General features: G+C 48.5%; 7 protein-coding genes across 7 annotated transcripts; 2 read left to right on the top strand and 5 right to left on the bottom strand.

Annotated features, from left to right (window-relative positions):
- Window positions 1-1,881: 1,881 nt before the first annotated feature.
- LTR84_004581 (uncharacterized protein) lies at window positions 1,882-4,215 on the top strand (the record flags this gene model as incomplete). Its single annotated transcript, XM_064848156.1, has 7 exons — window positions 1,882-1,929; window positions 1,989-2,353; window positions 2,407-2,597; window positions 2,647-2,941; window positions 2,998-3,532; window positions 3,596-3,866; window positions 3,917-4,215. The coding sequence occupies 7 exons, from the start codon at window positions 1,882-1,884 to the stop codon at window positions 4,213-4,215; spliced, it is 2,004 nt and encodes a 667-aa protein (XP_064710780.1).
- A 304-nt stretch (window positions 4,216-4,519) lies between these two features.
- LTR84_004580 (uncharacterized protein) lies at window positions 4,520-5,713 on the bottom strand (the record flags this gene model as incomplete). The annotated part of the gene is made up of 3 exons (XM_064848155.1): window positions 4,520-4,665; window positions 4,717-4,822; window positions 4,871-5,713. 3 exons carry the CDS (start codon window positions 5,711-5,713, stop codon window positions 4,520-4,522), a joined length of 1,095 nt encoding a protein of 364 aa, XP_064710779.1.
- A 572-nt stretch (window positions 5,714-6,285) lies between these two features.
- LTR84_004579 (uncharacterized protein) lies at window positions 6,286-8,312 on the bottom strand (the record flags this gene model as incomplete). Its single annotated transcript, XM_064848154.1, has 9 exons — window positions 6,286-6,789; window positions 6,847-7,033; window positions 7,088-7,369; window positions 7,419-7,471; window positions 7,525-7,625; window positions 7,691-7,772; window positions 7,825-8,004; window positions 8,058-8,128; window positions 8,180-8,312. The coding sequence occupies 9 exons, from the start codon at window positions 8,310-8,312 to the stop codon at window positions 6,286-6,288; spliced, it is 1,593 nt and encodes a 530-aa protein (XP_064710778.1).
- Window positions 8,313-9,332: 1,020 nt separating this feature from the next.
- Window positions 9,333-11,089, bottom strand: LTR84_004578 (uncharacterized protein; the record flags this gene model as incomplete). The annotated part of the gene is made up of 2 exons (XM_064848153.1): window positions 9,333-10,833; window positions 10,890-11,089. 2 exons carry the CDS (start codon window positions 11,087-11,089, stop codon window positions 9,333-9,335), a joined length of 1,701 nt encoding a protein of 566 aa, XP_064710777.1.
- A 1,160-nt stretch (window positions 11,090-12,249) lies between these two features.
- LTR84_004577 (uncharacterized protein) lies at window positions 12,250-13,397 on the bottom strand (the record flags this gene model as incomplete). Its single annotated transcript, XM_064848152.1, has 2 exons — window positions 12,250-12,741; window positions 12,795-13,397. 2 exons carry the CDS (start codon window positions 13,395-13,397, stop codon window positions 12,250-12,252), a joined length of 1,095 nt encoding a protein of 364 aa, XP_064710776.1.
- Window positions 13,398-13,986: 589 nt separating this feature from the next.
- LTR84_004576 (uncharacterized protein) lies at window positions 13,987-15,038 on the top strand (the record flags this gene model as incomplete). Its single annotated transcript, XM_064848151.1, has 4 exons — window positions 13,987-14,010; window positions 14,132-14,518; window positions 14,649-14,787; window positions 14,848-15,038. 4 exons carry the CDS (start codon window positions 13,987-13,989, stop codon window positions 15,036-15,038), a joined length of 741 nt encoding a protein of 246 aa, XP_064710775.1.
- Window positions 15,039-17,045: 2,007 nt separating this feature from the next.
- LTR84_004575 (uncharacterized protein) lies at window positions 17,046-17,720 on the bottom strand (the record flags this gene model as incomplete). The annotated part of the gene is made up of 2 exons (XM_064848150.1): window positions 17,046-17,103; window positions 17,182-17,720. 2 exons carry the CDS (start codon window positions 17,718-17,720, stop codon window positions 17,046-17,048), a joined length of 597 nt encoding a protein of 198 aa, XP_064710774.1.
- Between the last annotated feature and the right edge of the window lie 1,359 nt (window positions 17,721-19,079).

The raw sequence follows: 19,079 nt of genomic DNA, 5'->3' as shown, positions 1-19,079 counted from the left end.
GTTTCTGCTAGTAGCAAGCACACTGGCTGAAACTAAGCGATCCAGAGGATCTTTGAAATATACATTAGGGACTCGGGATCCTGTGTCCTCATCGCAAGGAAACTCCGCCTCCCAGATGAAAGACGGTATACCCTTGTGTACTCGCAGTGATTGTCCATCTCGTGTATGCAGATGCGTCGGAGCAGGCGGCCATGGGATTAGGGCCTACGCAACAGACCAACTTCAGCGCCCCGAAACTTGGAGCGGGATTCGGAATATTCATGGTGGGGCAAATGTATTCAGCTTCTCGTGCTCCCAACAAAGGTGTGTTCCTTGGTTGCGTCCACAGTCATGAATAAAAACTCTCATCATATGCCAGGTCCGCACGCTTGAATATCTTTTCTCTACTGGGCATCAGACCTTTCCATATGTGAGTGGAAGCGCCGACCATCACAACAAAGAACATGACAGAGAAGTATAAATTCGCCCCGGTGAAAGCATGGCCAGGCAGGCTTCTCCGATGGGAAGGAGCAGCCCTCAGTGTAGCAACGATCTGGGCGTATCGAAAGGCCGGGGGGTCATGGTGGTTTTTCGCCTGTGGAATACTTGTGCCCGATCTGAGTATGGTTGGGTATCTTTCAGACGCTGGTACAGGAGCGGCCTTTTACAACATCGGCCACACAGAAATTCTTCCGATACTGCTTCTGTGTGCTGGAGCTGGGCAGCAAATTCCACGCCTTGCCAGCATTGCACTTATATGGCTAGCACATATCAACCGTAAGAAACCTCATCGCAGTTGGCATTTTTGCGGTCACTGACCAGCTTTCTTTGTGGGCCAGTGGATAGAATGATCGGTGCCGGACTCAAATACCCCACAGGATTTGGAAATACTCATCTCGGGTTCTGGGATGGCTTCCAACGACGCAAGGAATGAGTTAGTCTGTGGTTAATTGGTTGTCCATGTGACAGCATGTCGAGAATTCACAATCCCTGAGCGGATGCCTGGGCGAGAGAGGATGATACATGGGGCGTCGTTAAGTTAAGGGTACTAGGGCGTGGAAGTACAGCCAACCCTCTAAGGCACCTTGCCACCTATAGCTGGGTGTAACAGAGGACCCTCGGGACCTCCAAGGCCTAAGGTCTAGGGAGTCCCTTAAGCAACCCATTCACTCTCAATTCTTGTCCCATCGTGACTCCCATGGATATCCGACACCTTCCCCACAGGCCTTCAGCATCATCTGTGGAGACGACAGCGGGGGGGGTGGGAGAGTTAGGCCACCATTATCCTTGGAATAATCCGTGTTCACCGACTCATCAAACTAGTTGACCACCCCGCAAGCGAATTTTGAGGCTGGGCCTGCCGGATATAGCAGACGAAATAAAGTCTGGGGCGTTGCGGAGCCCGAGGCCTTCGGCTTAGGGATCGAGGTTGTCTGCTTTTTTGCTAAAAAGACAGACATTTAAGGGTATGTGACATGTCATTAAGAAAACAAGACAGTCTTTTGTCCTTTTCTACTTTCGACCTAGCGCAAGCCAAGGCCCTAGCTATATAGAATTATCGCCTCTATAGGCTTTGTATCTTTTCTAAAAAGTTTAGTCGCATTCGGTGACTAATTAGCTCGTCGGTAGTGGCTCAAGATTTGAATAGACCGACGAAATGTCAAACCGTAAAAAAACCCAACACGTCTTTTATCGTTAAAAACCGGACATTTTGTCGTGTGCGACAAGGGTCCCTCCATCCCTACTTCGGCTGTTAACCAGTTAGTTTCTCGCCAATGAACTCCGCCACACTGTGGTCTTCCTTGTCCCTTTGGTTGAGTCTGCAAGACCACGCTGAAAAGTGGCACAAGAGCATTTTCTGTCTCCGAAGCCCTCAATTCTTTACACAGCGGTCTTTCCAACATGTCAGGGCGCCCAAGGAAGGCTTGCAGCACCTGTAAACTCCAAAAGGTAAAGTCGTGGCGGACTTGCAACAAGTGCCTTGACCACTGATTGACTGGTCGTGATAGATACGCTGTACGGGCGAGAAACCCAAATGTAAACGCTGCGTACGACTTGAGCATAGCTGCAGCTACGAGGCTCGCAGCACCGTGCCACGAAAAGCACAACAAACGCCTCCAAGTTTAGATCCTTATTACGGTCAGACCAACCTGCCAGCGCTTACGCACAATAGCAATCGAACACATGTGAATACCGTTGGTCAAGGCATCTATCTGGGGATCCCGAGACCACTGATAAAAGAATTGATAGAAATCTATTACGAGAATGTCTGCAATTCAACGCTGCTCCTACACAAGACAAGCTTCCTGGAATCCGTTTCAAAGGGCACAGTGGTTCCTCACACTCTTCTCAGTGTCTGTGCTTGGGGAGCAAAGTAAGTGTTGCAGAGCACCGTAAGGAGATTTATTACTGAGCCTACGATTATAGCTTCTACAAAGATAGCAATGGGTCTGCAACACTCAAGGCAGGTGGTTTTATGACTGAATGGGCTCAGCAGGCTGGAAAGCTTGCGTTCCAAGAAATTGAGAATTTCAGCAACGATCTCGTTGTGACCTTCTTGAACCTGACACTTTTCTGGCATAGTCAAGGGTCCTGGAAGGTCAGCTCGCTCTACAAAGGTGAGAACTGGCAGACGGAGCAGTTTCACCCTTGCTCACAAGCATCCAGCTAATGCGTTCCACTTGCTTTGTATTCTTGGTATCGGAAATTCGCAGCAACAGAAGATCCAAGCTTTCGACGTAGAAGTTCAGCGTCGCCTCTTCTGGTCATGGTACATCATGCATTGCCACAACACTGAAAGTCGCGGTGTTCTGGACACGGTCGGCGATCTGATGAGCTTACCTTTGCCATGGCCTGAGGAGGACTTTGGCCTTGGTACTCTGACCTCACCCACAACGACCCTAGCCTCCTCCGAAGGTTCTACTTCAGTTTTTGCGGAAATGTCCAAAATCATGACACTCTGGTAAGCCGCCGTAGCTTTCCAGCGACTGTTAAGGATCGTCACTCATATCACAACAGGTCACAAGCAGTCAATTTAATCAAGACCCCAGAGACAAGTCTCTCTGCTGGCAGGGTAACAGCTATCCTTACTTTGGACGATAAGGTCGCGCTCTGGTGGCGGAATCTGCCCTCAACCCTTAAACTCGAGGCGGACTCCCTCGCCACTGTGCCCGGTGCACCTCTCCCCCTTCTCTTACTTACAAACTTGATCTATCATCAAACCCTTTGCGTACTTCACGCATCGATTGTACCGTTATTTTGCTGGACTGCAGGCGATGACGCGTGGTCATTGACCAGGCAATCCTCTGCCCAAGTCGCATATGAGCATGCGTGTACAGTGTCCGCTCTGATCAGAGCAGCTTTAGCCTCATCCACGAAGATAAGTGCTATGCCGACATTCGTAGCCTATGCGGCTTATGGTGGCTGTGCGATATTGATGCCTTTCATGTGGTCCACAAATCTCAGTCTTCGATATCAAGCACAGGCAAATGTGAGAACAAATGTCCGCATGATACATGGTATGGCTGAGTACTGGAAGTTTGCAAAACTGCTGGTAAAGTAGACTTCTGGTCCTGTTCTTGACCATGATTTCGCTAATCAATTTGGGCTTCCGTAGACCGTCCATGTTAATTGCTTGTACAACATACATAAACGAAATCCACCCACTCTCGACAACGAACCCAAATACATTGATGTTGGTGAGCTGACAAGTTTCAAGATTGAAGCTTTGTACGCGAGGGTATCGATTCTTACATTCTTGGGCGTCCTCCAGAAAGGGTCGAGCAGTTTCGCAGACCCTGGACAGGAGACAACCGACCTTGGAATTGAGCCAAGTGTTGCCGAAGGAAATGACCTTATGGGTGGACCTGTTGGCGATGACTTGGATGGTAATGTATCCATCGACGTCCTGAATAGACTCTGGGACTAATGACTCTAGGCCCTGTCGAAACCTCCCAACAGAAAGTTCTTCCCACCATTTCCACGCAACCAAGCGTCAAGCGGAACGACCTTCCTGACCTCATGCAGTCTCAGCAATGGAATCTTCTCCCGCCCAGTGGACCTGGCATTGACATGTTCTCGCCATCGTTCACTCTTAGCAACCTAGAAGCCTTAGCGGACAGCAGCGCAACTGATGTCATGCAGTCTGATTTTGACCTTGAATTCGTGGATATTGATGGATGGGACTATGGGACTATGAACCTATCTCCATGGCTCGGCGTCGCTGAAGGTACATAATCATCAGCCGTACAAGCACGTTCACAGCTTTTCGGGCTTTCAACAAACGCCGTCCATAAGCTTGCCTAATAGCTGTCACGGCGGGCTCCTGCAACCCATTGAGCCTAGATATACTCATCAAATGACCCAGAATATCAAGCGACTTATAGCTCGATTTCTAGGACTTCAAGTGAACATCTTGTCGTTGGCGCAGAAACGACTCCCATCGAGTCACAGCCACCGATAGGGCTTGCAGATGCCGAAGGAAGCTTTAGTTCTTCAATGCCCATCCATGGAAATGATCGTGGGTCTTCTCGAGACTGCTTCACAGGCTCAAGAGATGCCGTCTGGGTATCACTAGAATCTTGATGTGTCTGTCCTTATCGCAGATGAGTCGCTCGAAGCCGCCGTCGACTACCTCATCAAGTCCAATTCGCGCGGTCACCATTGATTCAAGATTCCCAAATCTGCCTGTGTTCTAGAGTCAGTCTCTATCAACAACTTTCATTCACGAGGCCTTACCTATTGAAAAGTCGTGGACGACGGCAGCGAAATCCTCGTCTTCATACGTTAAAGTTCCTTTGATAGTGATTTCCTTGAGCATAAACGCTGTCAGAGGGATAATGGGCTACGAGATTCTCAGCTTCTTCCTAGAAGTGGTCTAGACATCACTTACCGGCGACTGCCATGCCACTGCAACATTGACATAAATCCCTCTATTCTTCAGGGCGTCGAATGCAGCATTCATCGCAGGGAGAACACCAGCACAATCGAATACCAAATCAATTCCAGACCCACATGTTAGGTTTTTACATTCAGCAACAACGTTCTGCGCCCTGGGGTCGATCACAGCGTCTACCAAGTGCTTGATCTGCTCTCGTCTCAAGTCGGCCGGCTCTGAGGCAATAACCTCCAGAGCGCCCCAGTTCTTCAAAGTCAGCGCTACAGCCTGACCAATTGGGCCACCCCCAAGAATAAGCACTCTGATTCGCGAAAGATCAGTAATACCAGAAACCCGCACAGCATGTCTGGCCACAGACAGGGGTTCAATCAGTGCAGCCAATCTCAAATCGACAGTTTCGGGTAGGGCGTAGCACATGTTGACATCAACGGCTGCTGTCTCAGCGAGACCTCCTCCTTGCCCATTCAACCCAAGAAATCCTATCTTCGGGCAAAAATTTGTCGAAATTTCATTGCAGGTATTACAGATGCCACAGTAGATCCGCGGATCGACCATGACAGGTTGTCCGACGGCTAGAACACCGCGATAGCCATCTGGTAGTTGGCGGATACGGCCGCAGAACTCATGGCCCATAACGATAGGCATATGCTCGCCTGTCAGAGCATGAGGTTTGTTTGTAGGAGATATCAATACAGGGCCAGCGAGATATTCATGAAGGTCTGTGCCGCATATGCCGCACCACTCAACATCGATAAGGGCGAGACCCGCCGCTGTGGTAGGCAGTGGAATCTCCTCAATGCGAATGTCTTTTACGCCGTGAAAGCGTGCAGCCTTCATTTCGTATAGCCTTTAACTCCTCGGTACCTGTTGTCCTCGATATATCCAAGAACGACTTGAGCACTCAGAAAAGTCGCCAAGCTGCTGTGATATGAACTCCGTGTGGAGTCGATCAGCGTCTTCTGAGGACTACCCAGTATGTGTGATCGATGGGCCCATACTTCTAGGTTGAGAAATGGCTTGTGCCGGGGCGCCAGCTTTATCTAGCCTGTCTCCTCAAGTCAAAAACACAGCACACTGATCAATGTAGCTCACACGGATAATGCGCAATTCATGACCACGTAATGGACCGGCAAACAGGCGTAGATGGCAGTTTGGTCGACTTGGCCTTGTATTTGACGCTCACGAGGACGGCTGACTAGAAGTAATAAATTCTACTATGCTCAATCGTAACCATGACAACAGTCAAGACAGTGGATATACTTCAAGTTTACTTTCTACGTTGTGATCCTTAACGTTCTCCTCCCAACCTCAACTGGTGTGTACATTCAGCGAAGTTTCGTGCCTGTCCCATCCGCATGACCATTGGTTATAAGGACAAACAGCTTTTCATAGCTTTTCTTGTGTGGTGTTCAATATAGATTGAACTTCTTGATAGTCCAGTGCCGAATTTGAGCCCCATACATGTACAAAGGAATCGTCGTTAAAAGGAGACCTCCTTCAATGAGAGTCATATATCCAGACATCTTAACATAGCCAGAGTTCGTGGTCCACGGAGTGACCGTGAAAGAGACCGCAAAGGCAAAAATACCCCTGAAAATCTGTAACACGGTGATGGTATCGACGCTCAGAGGCTTGTAGCTATCGACCATGTAGGTGATGCCAATCGTTGCAACGGCACAGACAACTGCATAGGTGATTCCGGTGCCTGCAATGGCCATGTATAGGCTCAGATGACTACCTAGTGCGCCACCCCATAGCATGAGGCCGATCGGACCAAAGATAAAGGGCCCAATCATGCACCATAATCGATACTCAGGCTCGAATTGCCCTTTGTTGCGTATGGAGAGCCAGCGCACGATAAAATCACTGCATGGGCCACCATAAACGCATCCCAGGATTCCACCAATGAAAGCCTGAACGGAACATTAGCTGCGTGAAACGCACTCAAGAGCATACTAGGGGTAACGAACTCCAATATTGATATTACCGACACCTATGGCGGAGGAATTGTAGAGTGTGGGAAATGCTGTTGCATTAGCCGTTGCTTGAATGACACACCACCCCAGAGTTACGCCGTAAGTCAGGGAAGCATACAATACGGCTGGAAGAGGCAGGAGAACGATTGGTCGAATGAAAAAGGTCCAGAGGGAAGTTTCCCTGCTTCTGTTAGTAAATGTGCCTTTTTTGAAATTCGAACCGTGGAGTGCATACCGATCGTACCAGCTAGTCACCCCTAGAGCCTTCCTGTGACTCAATTTCAAAGTACGACGGAGCTCTGCGAAATTTGTAGAAGTCATGCCTACTTTAGTAGCCTCGACAGAACGACGGAAGTTTGTTTCTGGGATGAGAAAGATTACAAGAAGCAGGCAAACTCCGCTCGGGATAGCGCTCAACCACATTGTCCATCGCCAATTATTAGTCGCATTAACCACAAGGCCCCCAAAAACTGACCCTAGGGCAGGTCCTGCTCCTTGCATGAAGCTGCGTTTGCGCCTATATCAATATAGAACTCTTTCGAACTTCGAACTTAGGGGAAACTTACGCGTAGAGGCTAACCATAGACCCACGCTCGTGGAGGAAGTAGAGGTCCGATGCCTTGTGGAAGTCAGAATCCAACCAACCTTTTCCTCGGTAGGGTAAGGACTCACAATTGCTACTCCAAGTGTCTCACAAGCTGCAGCTGCGAACCCAATGATGATACGGCCTCCCAATAACGACGAATAGGTTGTGGCCACTGCACACCAGATACCTGCCCAAAGGTCAGCATGCTTTTGCGCTCATTAATAGGGCCAGCGATTGATCGTGAGAACATACCACAGCCAAAGAATAGAAGTGCACAACCTATGAAGGTCGGCCTTCTGCCAATCTTTTGCGCGAGGGGAATCCAGAAGAAGTTCTGGAAAGATATTCAGTGCCATTATGCGGACAAAGGAAATGTTTCCACGTACGCCGACACCTGTGAACAGGATATTTAGAGTGATGAGACGCGTAGCCTGATCTACACTGATGTTGAAATCAATAATAATGGGTACTATGAGTGGTGTGATCGAGCCATTGGCGAATTGTGACATGAAGACAAAGAAGCATGTCGATATCATGGCAAGATGCTTTCGCCACTGGCTCCAAACCTAAGAACCAGTCAACAACACTTAAATTCCATCCATCTCTCAATGCTGCATACCAAGGGGTCGGCGGGATCTGCTGTCGGACATGGGAGAAGGTATTTCTCAATCACCTCTCCTTTTGTATTTTCTAGTCTGGGTTAGCAAAATCACTTAGTCACCAACGTGCTTGCAACGGTACCTTTGTACAAATACGTGGCATCAGTCTTGTTCACTGAGTCACTAATGGCTAGCTCTTGCTCTTCAACTCCAGGATCCACGTTGGACATCTGGCTTCCATGGGTGAAGCTATTCTTCTCGGAGAAGGTAGTCATGTTCAAGGTGCTGTGCATGTGCGAACACTGGCTTTGTTACAGTATGGACAGTAAGAGATCCATGCCAGAACCACACTCTGAGGCTGTCTATATATAATCTATCTTTAGCAGCGCTTTGCGGTGCTGCCCCCTGTTACTCCACGATTCCCCACGCAGGACGAGATCTGGTGAGACCTTGATGAGAATCTAGACCTTGCCGAGGTCGATGGGCGGACATTCTTTACCGTGCTCTCCGGTCTTACTCCGTAGAGTGCCAGGATGTTCAGATGGCCCACAACCGCCACACGGAGAGACGTGAATCTCTTATGACGGTGATTCTTCATGCATATATGCAAGAAGAATTTACAGAAGCAGTAAACTAGCCCATGAATTGTTGTCCTAAGCCTTTCTTTTCCGTGCGTAAAAGTATGAGACAAGGCTTGCGAGGATAGAGTGTTTATGGCGGGATTGCCCCCTAGAGCTCTGGGATCAGGAGTTCGCCAGTCACCCAGCCTTGGGTTGTATGGTGGCCCATATTAGGGTGCTGCACCATAATCCTCTGACAACGAACATGGGGTTGGTGTGGGTCTAGCTACGGGAGAATTAGGGAGGGTTCAGTTTAGGGCAAGTGAATGCTCTCAGATTTGTTCGTGAATATCAATACGGAGTAGTTCGTCACTTCCAGAAATTGACATATCTGAATAAAGTGCCTTTTAAGCATAAGAAGACGTTTATTTAAGTCACAAGTGACAGTCACAGAGGATATATGCCATCTAGAATCCTCCTTGGCAGACGAGCAGTGATATGTATTTGGCTTGTATGTAGTCTACAATCCTTCATATCTGCTCTATTCATGCTTGCGATCTAAAGTAGAACGCCTGTACCCAACCCAGTGTCAGTTTATGCCTGTGGGATTATTGGCACAGTCAGGTAATTGTGGGCGCCTGGCGCAAAGTGAATGTTGTTTGTGCCGCGAAAAACGCTTGGACTCCTACAACAATGTCAGTGCCATAGTACCGCTATCTCAACACACTATAGATCTTACCTATCCACGGGATCGTTGTGCTTGAACACATCCGTATGCTCCAGGTCGCTCGATCCAATCTCTAAGACAAGACGGCCACCTTTGCCGACCACAACATTCGTAGGAATGATCTCAATGTCCACTTCGTATATCTCATTCGGAAGCACAGGCTGTACATCAGAAGATAGGTAACTGCGATATGGCATCCATGTTCGGTGGTGCAGATGATTTGAATCGACCTTGCGATGGCTCACTCTCAAATGGCCATTTGTCACGGGAATGGGCTGTCCGGTGGTGCCAGTGTATAGCACCTGCTCACTGTCTTTTGTAAAATGTCGGAGCGCCACAAAGATATCAATATCGGATGGACAAGGGTTTTGAACCACACCGGCGACGGACACCCTAAGATGAAGCACAATATGACCGGTAAGCTCGAGTTCGCTGGGAAGCGGTGTAGTACTGAAAGAAATAGAATGTCCCAATTCGGTCCAATTCAGTGCGTCGTAGCTGATTTTGCTTGTCTTCGTTGACGGCTGCTCAAATGACAATTTATGATCCGTCGTGAGGTAAAGTTTTTTGTACTCAGTCCTCGCTATTGGCCACTCAAGCTCTGCTCGGCGAGAGAAACTTGCTGCTTCTGCGGTGATATCGTTGCAACCGGGATTACCTTTCCGCAAAAGCAGGCTTACAGGAGGTAGCTTGCCTCTCTGAGACCAGCCATCCGGATCCTTGTCGTGCAAAAATGCATCGAGAAAGCTGCGCTGAATCTCGACTTCTTCTGGAAGGAAAAATGGAAGATCGTGCCGGCCGTTGATGAAACGTAGATACTTCAATTCTGAAGCCGCATGCGTAAATGCGAAGACATTTCCACGAAGGTGAAGTCCTGTGCCACCAAGGTTTGCGACACTAAGCAATGGTACAGTGATATCATCATAATTTATGTTCATGCTAGCGAACATTGGGTCGTCAGCGTAGCGCACCTTGGTGACTTCCTGAGGTGTATTGACTAGGTTGAATGACAGCTCTTCTTCGGACAGGGCCCCTTCAATGGTATCCGGGCCCCATTCGCGACTTGCTTTTCCTCCTCGGCCATACTGGCTTGCCTTGACCTGGCGAGCCCACCAGACGTCGAAGAAATAGTTATTCAGTATACCGCCGTGACGGACGAAGTCGCGATAAAGGTCTGAAAAGCCTTCCCATGGTATGATCGCAGCCAGTCCCTTCGGGTTTTGAGCTGCAGCATGCCATTGAGTCGCCGCGTAATAGCTAATTCCGAGAAGACCCACTTTGCCAGTAGACCAGGACTGCTCGCCCGCCCACTCTATAACGCTGGGAAATGCATGTAGAATACTTGAAGAAAAAACCTGAAGCACTCCCGGACTCTGGCCTGACCCGATTTCATCAGCCCGGACGACGACATAGTCGTGAGCTGTCCAGTACGATGGCGTAACAAGTTCAAAAGCTGAGTGATCCGATTTCTGTTCTTCCGGTACTTGAGCATAGCTTGCAGGATGAAACCTAGGTATGTCAGTCTCGATAGAATGGGATCACACGGGTTGTGAAACGTTACTCACTGATGGTATGGAACGTCTTTGCCATATGGCCCATAAGTTACGATTACTGGATATTTATGACCAGTGCGTATGCCTGCTGGTAGGAAGACATTGCATCGAACTACACCTCCATTTTTCAATGGCACAGAGACATTTCGTTCGATAATGTAAGGGTAGTTGCCCTCCTCTACGGTATGGATGTCGCGTATTGGGAGCGGCATAACGGACGGTACGCTAGGCTTTTCCTCGATGAGATGCAAAATTTTGTCCAGTGTCGCTTTTTGAGGATAGGCATGTAGAGAATGAAAAGAAATTCGGACGACCCCTGAGAACTTGATATCAAGTTGTTGATATTGGAGATTTATGCATCCGTAGATCTCAAACTACGGAGCCAGGTAATCTTTATGTGCACAAAGATTAAATGATACCCCTGATTCTCCGCCAATTTACCGAATGGACAATGCTGAATAAATTGAACCCATACCTGCCCAAGTCTTAACTAGAAAGAATGGGCCTCGGAAGCCGCAGCGTGGACTTGTGCGGCCGGGTAAGAGGTTAATTCCAGCGATGCTGCCCACTAGGCGAACTCGTTTTCCGCGACTCATTTGTCATGCACTGCATGATTGTGATTTTTGGTGCAGGCTTGCCCAAGCCTTCCGGGATGTCCTCCAACAGCTCTACGAGCAACGAGGTGAACGAGGCCATCTCGCAGACTCGGAAAAAACCCAGGCAGATAAACCTGACGAGAAACCTGACAAGAAACCTGACAATAACTATTAGAAAAAACATCCTCCCATTCCCCCCATTTCCAAGGGGTCTGCAAAGCCTGTGTCGGCAATGCTTCCATCATTCTGTTGCATGAGCATTTCGCGATCCAACATGACTCCGTAGTAGAGGCTCTGTATGCTATGCAGCATCTCAATTCTTTCCGATTCACAATTGAACATTCTACGAATGATTCCACTTGGGTCGAGAAGACTAAGCTTTCCCTAGATAAACGTGCTTGGTAAAGCATTATAACTTCATCGCCAGCCATACCCAGCCAGAAAAGTTGAAGTTGTGGACACGATTCTTCTGCTCGTACGGAAGCTGGAGCGTACTTAGTAGTTTTGCTTCTTCTTCGTTGAGCTGTGCACTGTCACTTGACTCTTTTTACTGTGGCCGTTGAGTTCGACGGTTAGAGTGGCGAGAGGGTAGACAAATATTCGGATTCTATTCTGGAGCCACGATCTTGGTAAATGCGGTTTTGTCACTGCTCAATGGCTGGCTCTCTGTAAATATCATGACTGCACATGTCACGTTCCATACCATCCTGATTGCAGTCAAAGCTAGGCATAAAGCTCAATTGTGACATAATGCATTTGAGATACACTCGAAGCTACTAGCGACTCGCCGTTCCCAAATGTATCTCACCATTATCCACTTCTCGCAGAAGTGCAACGCAATCCAGCTTTTCATAGAACACACGCACAGGTACCAGCTCTGCTTGGACTCCAAGTTGACTTGCGTTGATTTCCGGGAGATCGCTGGTGTTCTCAAACGCTCTCTCCTCAAGCTCACTAATGTACGCCATCATTTGCCCGATTTCGTTGCCTAATACGCCCCATCTCTCTTCGATAGATTGCATGGTACACTCCTCGAAAGTGATTGTTTTTCGAACTCCTTGCGACTTGGCCGCCGTGTCTAGGCATGCTACCCATTGTCGGCAGGAGATGCGCTCTGACTCACAAGAGATCCATGTGCCAATGGACGTTTCCGGCTGTTCGAAGATAGCACGTACGAGAATTCCAACATTTTCGTTTTCGTCCCCAGCGATCGAAAAAGGTACATCTGGTGAACAAGGGAGCTGGATCACATATTCGTCGTGCTCATGCTTCAAATTCAATGTCAGTAGGACCTTGAAATCCAGAATGCTCGTGCTCTCACCTTCTTGGTAGGCCTGTAGGAGTGGTTTCGGAAATTGCTCCCGTACACGCCGATGGACATCAATGTGCTTTTGTCCCTTAAGCTACCCCAGCCTGGCTCCTGCTGTTGTCTCCTTGCGTCACAGCCTGTGTATCCACCAAGGATGTACTCATTGGCGTGTTGTTTGCTCATGAAGTGCGGTACTTTCCATTTTCCCTGGCTAGTCACATTGCTATCCGGCAAAGTACTCCAGATAAGATGCTTCAAAGACTTTGTCTCGGCTGCCGCGCGCACAAGATTCATACCCTGGGCATTTTCCAGATCCTCACCAGCCTTCTGACCTTTAGCAAACAATGTCCCTCCATGAAACGCAGTGTTAGCGAATATGTGCGTGCAACCTTGGAATGCCTCGTGGATGGACTTCGGGTCATTGACGTCGCAGTAAACGATAGAGACGTTGGCCTGTTCACTGAGAGCCCTTGCGGATTCTGACTGCGGCGAGGAGGTTAGTGCATGAATTTTCCACTGTGAGGTGATTGGCGATGATCTGAGCGCCCTGATCACGGAAGCACCTTGGGTTCCAAGGGCACCAACAATGGCGACCGTCTCGTTTGCTTCAGTCATTGGAGCAGCCACGTTGGGGGTCCAGATCTGTCCTCCTTTAACAATGAGCAGACCTAGATGAAATACTTATTATTGACCTTTACTTCATGAACGTGATCTTGTTGCAATTGTGGCTGACATATCATTTTCTTTGTGCTACTAGGGCATCGCCTTTGTGCCTGAATCCATGTTCTCCAAGTGACTAAAACCAATCGTCGATCGGAGACCTTTTCGTCCGCACGGGTATTCAGGGCGAGCCTTTTCCGCCATTTATTATGTGATGACGGTTTAAGTGTCCTGAGGAGATGAGGAACAGACGGAATAAGTTTACCGTTGACATTTCTGCCTCGGGACTGCTCTTAGCATCCATGCGAACCAACACTTATAGGTTTAGCGAGTTCTCACTCCATGACAAGTATTTTGTGCCACTGCTGCTCTCTGCGAATGATCCAGGACTGACACCGAAATTGGTAGCGCATGACTGTTCCATCCCTTCTGTGAAGTAAAGACGTCGAGATACTTTAGTATCCCGAATAGAATTTATTTGAGGAAGTGGACTGATATCTCTGCATACGTTGAGACTCATCTGTCAGATCAATCTTAAGACAATATGGCGTCCCTCGAAGGCAAAGTGGTAAGATTATTGGAGTCGAACCCTACCCCTGAGCCCAAGTTTATGTGTACCACGAGGGCTCCAGACATATCTTGGCCAATAAAGGGGGATGTATTGGCTGACTTCTAGTCTTGCGATATAGATAGGGATTACAGGGGGCGCAAGTGGCATTGGTCTTGCCACAGCTCAATTACTTGCATCACGAGGGGCCGTACTGTCCTTAGCGGACACAAATCAGGCTGGTCTCGACGAAGCAATCAAAACCCTCTCCACAAGTGGATCTCGCAAGCATACCAGCACCACATTAGACGTGCGAAGCAGTAAAGCAGTTGACGCTTGGATATCACAGATTGTCACTGACCATGGTCGCCTTGATGGGGCAGCAAATGTGGCCGGTGTGCATAAGAACGATAAGCGACTCGTCGATGAGACAGATGAAGGATACGCTTTGAACATGGATGTCAATGCTGCCGGGGTGTTTTATTGTCTGAGAGCGCAACTTCGGGCACTCTCCAAAGGTGGAAGTATTGTGAGTATTCATTGTATCCTTTGTCTGCACAGAGGCCGGGACCCAAGAAATCTTCGGACCTGAGCATCGCTTTCGATGGTTTTACCTTCGTCAGCTAAGATGAGAGAGTGTCTGACCACTTTTCTAATAGGTCAACGTTGCTAGCGCGACAGCTCACATCGGAGCGGCTGGCATGGGCAGCTACTGTGCGAGCAAACATGCCGTACTCGGACTGACCAAAACTGCAGCAAGGGAGCATTCAGATGCCAGAATCAATGTTGTGTGCCCCGGTAAGCCCAAAATCTGATCTGCGTAAGCTGTTTTCAATCCATGCTTATGTGGCGCAAAAGGCATCGTGTCTACAGCAATGACAGACGAAGTAGAAAAGAAGCTGGGTCACCCCATGTCTACCTCAATGCAGTGCTTCGACAGGCATGGTGAGGCGATGGAGATTGCGACAGCGATCGCGTTTTTACTGTCTGACGAGGCGACTTTCGTGACAGGCGCGATTTGGGATGTCGATGGGGGTTTACGCGCTTAGAGCTCTCAACTACTGGCAATAGATGAATCCAGAAATGTTCATCACCAGTATTCTAGAATAAGTCATATGCTCGCAGTTCTTGGCAGTAAGATATCCCTGGTCAATATCAATTTATGGCCAGCGGCTCTCTTTTGCTAAAACGATCGCTAAATAAGGCGATATGTAGTCGCATAATAACAGTATAGTTCACAAATTCCTCAACGAAATCAACCAGTAGATTTCGATTGCTCCCTGGCATTAACCTCGAGCCCCCTTCGTCCGCATTCTCATCTGTAAATAAGGTATAGGCTTGCCGAATTGATGATTTGTTGGGGATGGTGAACATGCACATCCATCTACCCAAGACACGTAAGCTGTTGATGGTGTTGAAAGACTGTGAGCCACCAGAGACCATGGCCAATCCTAAAGTGCGTCCCTGTGTAAGTCGCACTGATCCAGTACTCAGAGGAATCCAGTCAATTTGGTGCTTGAAGACGGCCGTGAGATTACCATGTTGCTCTGGTGACACCTAGAAGTGTCCATCGCTCCAGCGACTGAGATCTCGTAGTTCTTGTACCTTTGGATGATTATGCTAGTCATCATCTTTGATAGGCAGACCTTGCGGATCATAAACACGCACGTCACAGCCGAGTCGCCAGAGTATACGGGCGACTTCAAAAGGCGAGAAGTTTCGAGTATGATCTCCGGAGATTTAGTATGTATCAGGCAGATATACCTCACAGGCTAGCTTACCTCCGACGAAGACTCGCGTATAGTATCAAAATTATGATCCTCTCGCCTCTGAGACTCATGTCGTTATACGCCAATTCAGTTACAGTGGCAAGCTCAAGCTTGGCGACCTAATCCTGCTGTTGGACATTGTGCGGGAGCAGGAACGGTCGATATCTAGACCGTATCGTAGGGTCATCCATAGTTGCCGACATAGCAAGTGATCGATAGGCGAAATCAGGACGACCTTCAGGTTTCAGAATCATGCGCATAGACGCCGTATTATCAAGATCGCCATTTACCAATCGTTGTTCAAACTTTGGGCATACTGATGATGCCCGTTCATTATGCGCTTCTGCAGCCATCGTCATTTTGTGGTTGCCAAGTTGATTTGACCGTCGAGGAAGACCTAGTAATGATTTTGCGAGAGCTGAAGATAGGGCTGATGCAAAAGGCGATAATCCCACAAGATTGAAACAAGTGGTGTTTTTACCACTCAGCAAGTTCCGGAGTTTTTGAAGCGACTTGTATCAGTCCGTTGATCTTTTACGAGCTTGCTAGAAATGCATTCGAAATGGTTGACCTGTTGAGACATGCGGTGTGCGAGACCGCTGTGTCACTCGGCGATCATGATTCGTCAGGCGCGAGGCTAGCCTCGATAATCAGACATCCTGTGGCGCGAATGCGTGGCGTAGGCTAGCTGATGTCACCATGTTCTATCAGCCACGAGTTAAGACCTTTCCCAGAGACATGACTACTCATATTCCATTTGAATGAGCTGGCAATATACAGCTTCTCCCTTTCCGGTTTTCTTTCATCTTTGGTTTACTGTGGCGGAACGAAGGAATGTCTGAAGTGAATGCTCGAACATCATGGAAGTTCTACTGCTGCTCTCGGAATGATACTCTGTCCCACATTATTGTTATCCCGAAGCTGTCCAGTGTGTTTGTGCCGCATTCTAACACTTAACGATGAATGAAGGTCTAGTTACTGTCCGATCGATTAGTCTGACCTTAACGCTCTCCAATATGGCTGTCATGGTACGACGGCATTAGACTAAAGTACTAGGTGTTTGTTGAATGGGCGGCCGCCATTCACATTTCGTATTATGCGTGCCTCGAACTTGACTCAAAGGGCTGTCTCAGCACTCTTACGTTGCTACAAGAACTTAGAAGTTCCAAGAATTCTTTTCTACTTTTGGTGAGCTATCCTGCTCTTTCTTTTTTATTTTGTTATTAAGGGAGCATCTTTCAGCCTTGTGCCACGATCCCGGAGCTGGATCTGATCAAGAGTTGAATCTCAACCGATATTATGTACATTTGTGCTAGACGAGGGCACACTTCGAACACCAAGTTTGCTGCAGCGAGAAACTGTTAGCATACCTCGATCATTTTATAATCTTGATCGGAAAGACTGATATTGTCGTTTGACTTACCTAGCCGCGTCTGGACGAACGCTACGCAGATTCTCAATATGTTCATTAAGGAAGTAGTTGTTCAACATCGCACTTGTCATATCTTTGGCCCCGGAGATTCGACCCAAGCAGCCTTTGGTACCACACTTGCAGTCGAAGGGCTGAGCCATGTCCCACTCAGTGCTGGGGTAGAAGAACGTGAAGAGCTCACCCTTCTTGATTCCTTTCAACTTACCATTGTCGTCTTTGCGAATGGCAGCCCGGACCTCAATAACAGGTTTGTCGGCGTCGGCTTTGACATGGAACTCGACGCTTGGCTCACAGCTATGGTTGATGAAGAGAAAGTCGGTGTTGAGCTCAATGTTTTGATTCTCAGAGATTTGAACGCTTGAGTATCGCTTGGTATCTGTGATAGTCATGGGTGGCGTCTCCAGACGGGCAATTAGATCTCCTGCATCGAAGTCCTTGACCGCAATGGCATAAGACGAATAGGCTCCTGCTTGACGGACAACTTGGATGACTTCTGGATGAGTTGGCTTTGGTGCTTGTTGGTCAGCCATGTTAAAGATGTGGAAGACAATTGGTTTTTCAAGGGGAGAAAACCCGAGAAAGCTTGTGGCGATATGCTGTTGTTGGGCACTGCTATCAGTCTTCTCGATCGCTCTTGTTCTTCAAGTTGCGTTGGGGAAGGGAATGGTGATGTGGAAGAACCGAGTAGCAGAATACCGACCGAAACGAGATGCTTACGAAGCACAGAAAGCAATGTCTAGGACTGAAGGGCAAGAGTGAAGTTATTCCAGAGCATGAAGACAAACAATGAAAAGAACAATGCCTCACCAAGACCCCTCGTCCGAGACAAGAGCCAGTTCGTTCTTTCTCTGTAGTCCTTTCATGAGGCAGTGAGTGGATGATAGCGGGGCAGTGCTTCACCAACTCTCAACACGTGAGAGAACACCTGCCCAAGCAAGCTGCCTCCCTACAGTGCCTACCTGATGTGTGTCCGGCTGTAGTTGTGGAATCTAAGTGCCAAAAGTGCCAATTCACTCTGACGTTTGCGTGCGAGACCATAATTACAATTGGCTGAGTAGAACAACAAGGCCGATCCAAGCTGCCATCCCGGCCCTCATCAAAGACTGGGCATTCTTCACGTCATACATAGCGTCGACTGCAAAAATTTTTCCACTGTTCTTTCATTTGGCCATCGAGTTTGAGAGCTACAGCTGTATCCACTGGGCGAGTGGTCTGGTTGGCGGAGAGAGGGCTACACTGGAGCAGGAATCCCTAGTCCGTGGGGTAGGGCTGTCGAGAGTAAGGCTAGGCTAGGAATGCTCGTTAGAACTTCAAGCCTGGGCAACTTCCGGGGACCATGTGCGTTTGAAATGCAGTGACAGCTGAGTCGAGTCTCCATAAACAACTACCGCGAGATGCCGGTCGCCCGCTTTCGACGCCCCGGACCAGAGGACTTTCCTTCCTCAGCGAACGGGGCTGAGGCTCTGGGGAAGTGGCTTGCTGAGGTGTTGTTTACAGATTGGCCTCTCATGAAATCCAATACAATAGCCAAATTTTGCAGGGAAGGGATGCTATGAACTTGCTCGCTGGAAATTTTGATACAGGTTCACGGGCAACTTCGGCAGAAATTGTATCGTGCGATATTTTAAGTACTTAGCGCCCGGAGAGCGTCGGGAAATCCAGGAGTGTGTTCATCGTTACGAGAATTTACATCCGAGGCTCAATTGGGACTATGGAAGCCGAGCACTATGTCGAATACGAAGACTGCCATGCTGTGCCGGCAGTTGCCTTTCAAATTGGATTGCCAAATCGAGGGAATCACTGGTAGGTCTGAAAGCCGTTCCAGATTGAGATGTTCAAGTCGAGACACGAGGGTGATCAATAAAGTTTCACATGGGTTGAGTCGATCT

The sequence above is a fragment of the Exophiala bonariae genome (assembly GCF_035927105.1).
Source record: "Exophiala bonariae strain CCFEE 5792 chromosome Unknown scaffold_2, whole genome shotgun sequence".
Lineage (NCBI taxonomy): Eukaryota > Fungi > Ascomycota > Eurotiomycetes > Chaetothyriales > Herpotrichiellaceae > Exophiala > Exophiala bonariae.
Note: the sequence above shows the minus strand (reverse complement) of the source record. Positions and strands in the feature narration are given on the sequence as shown.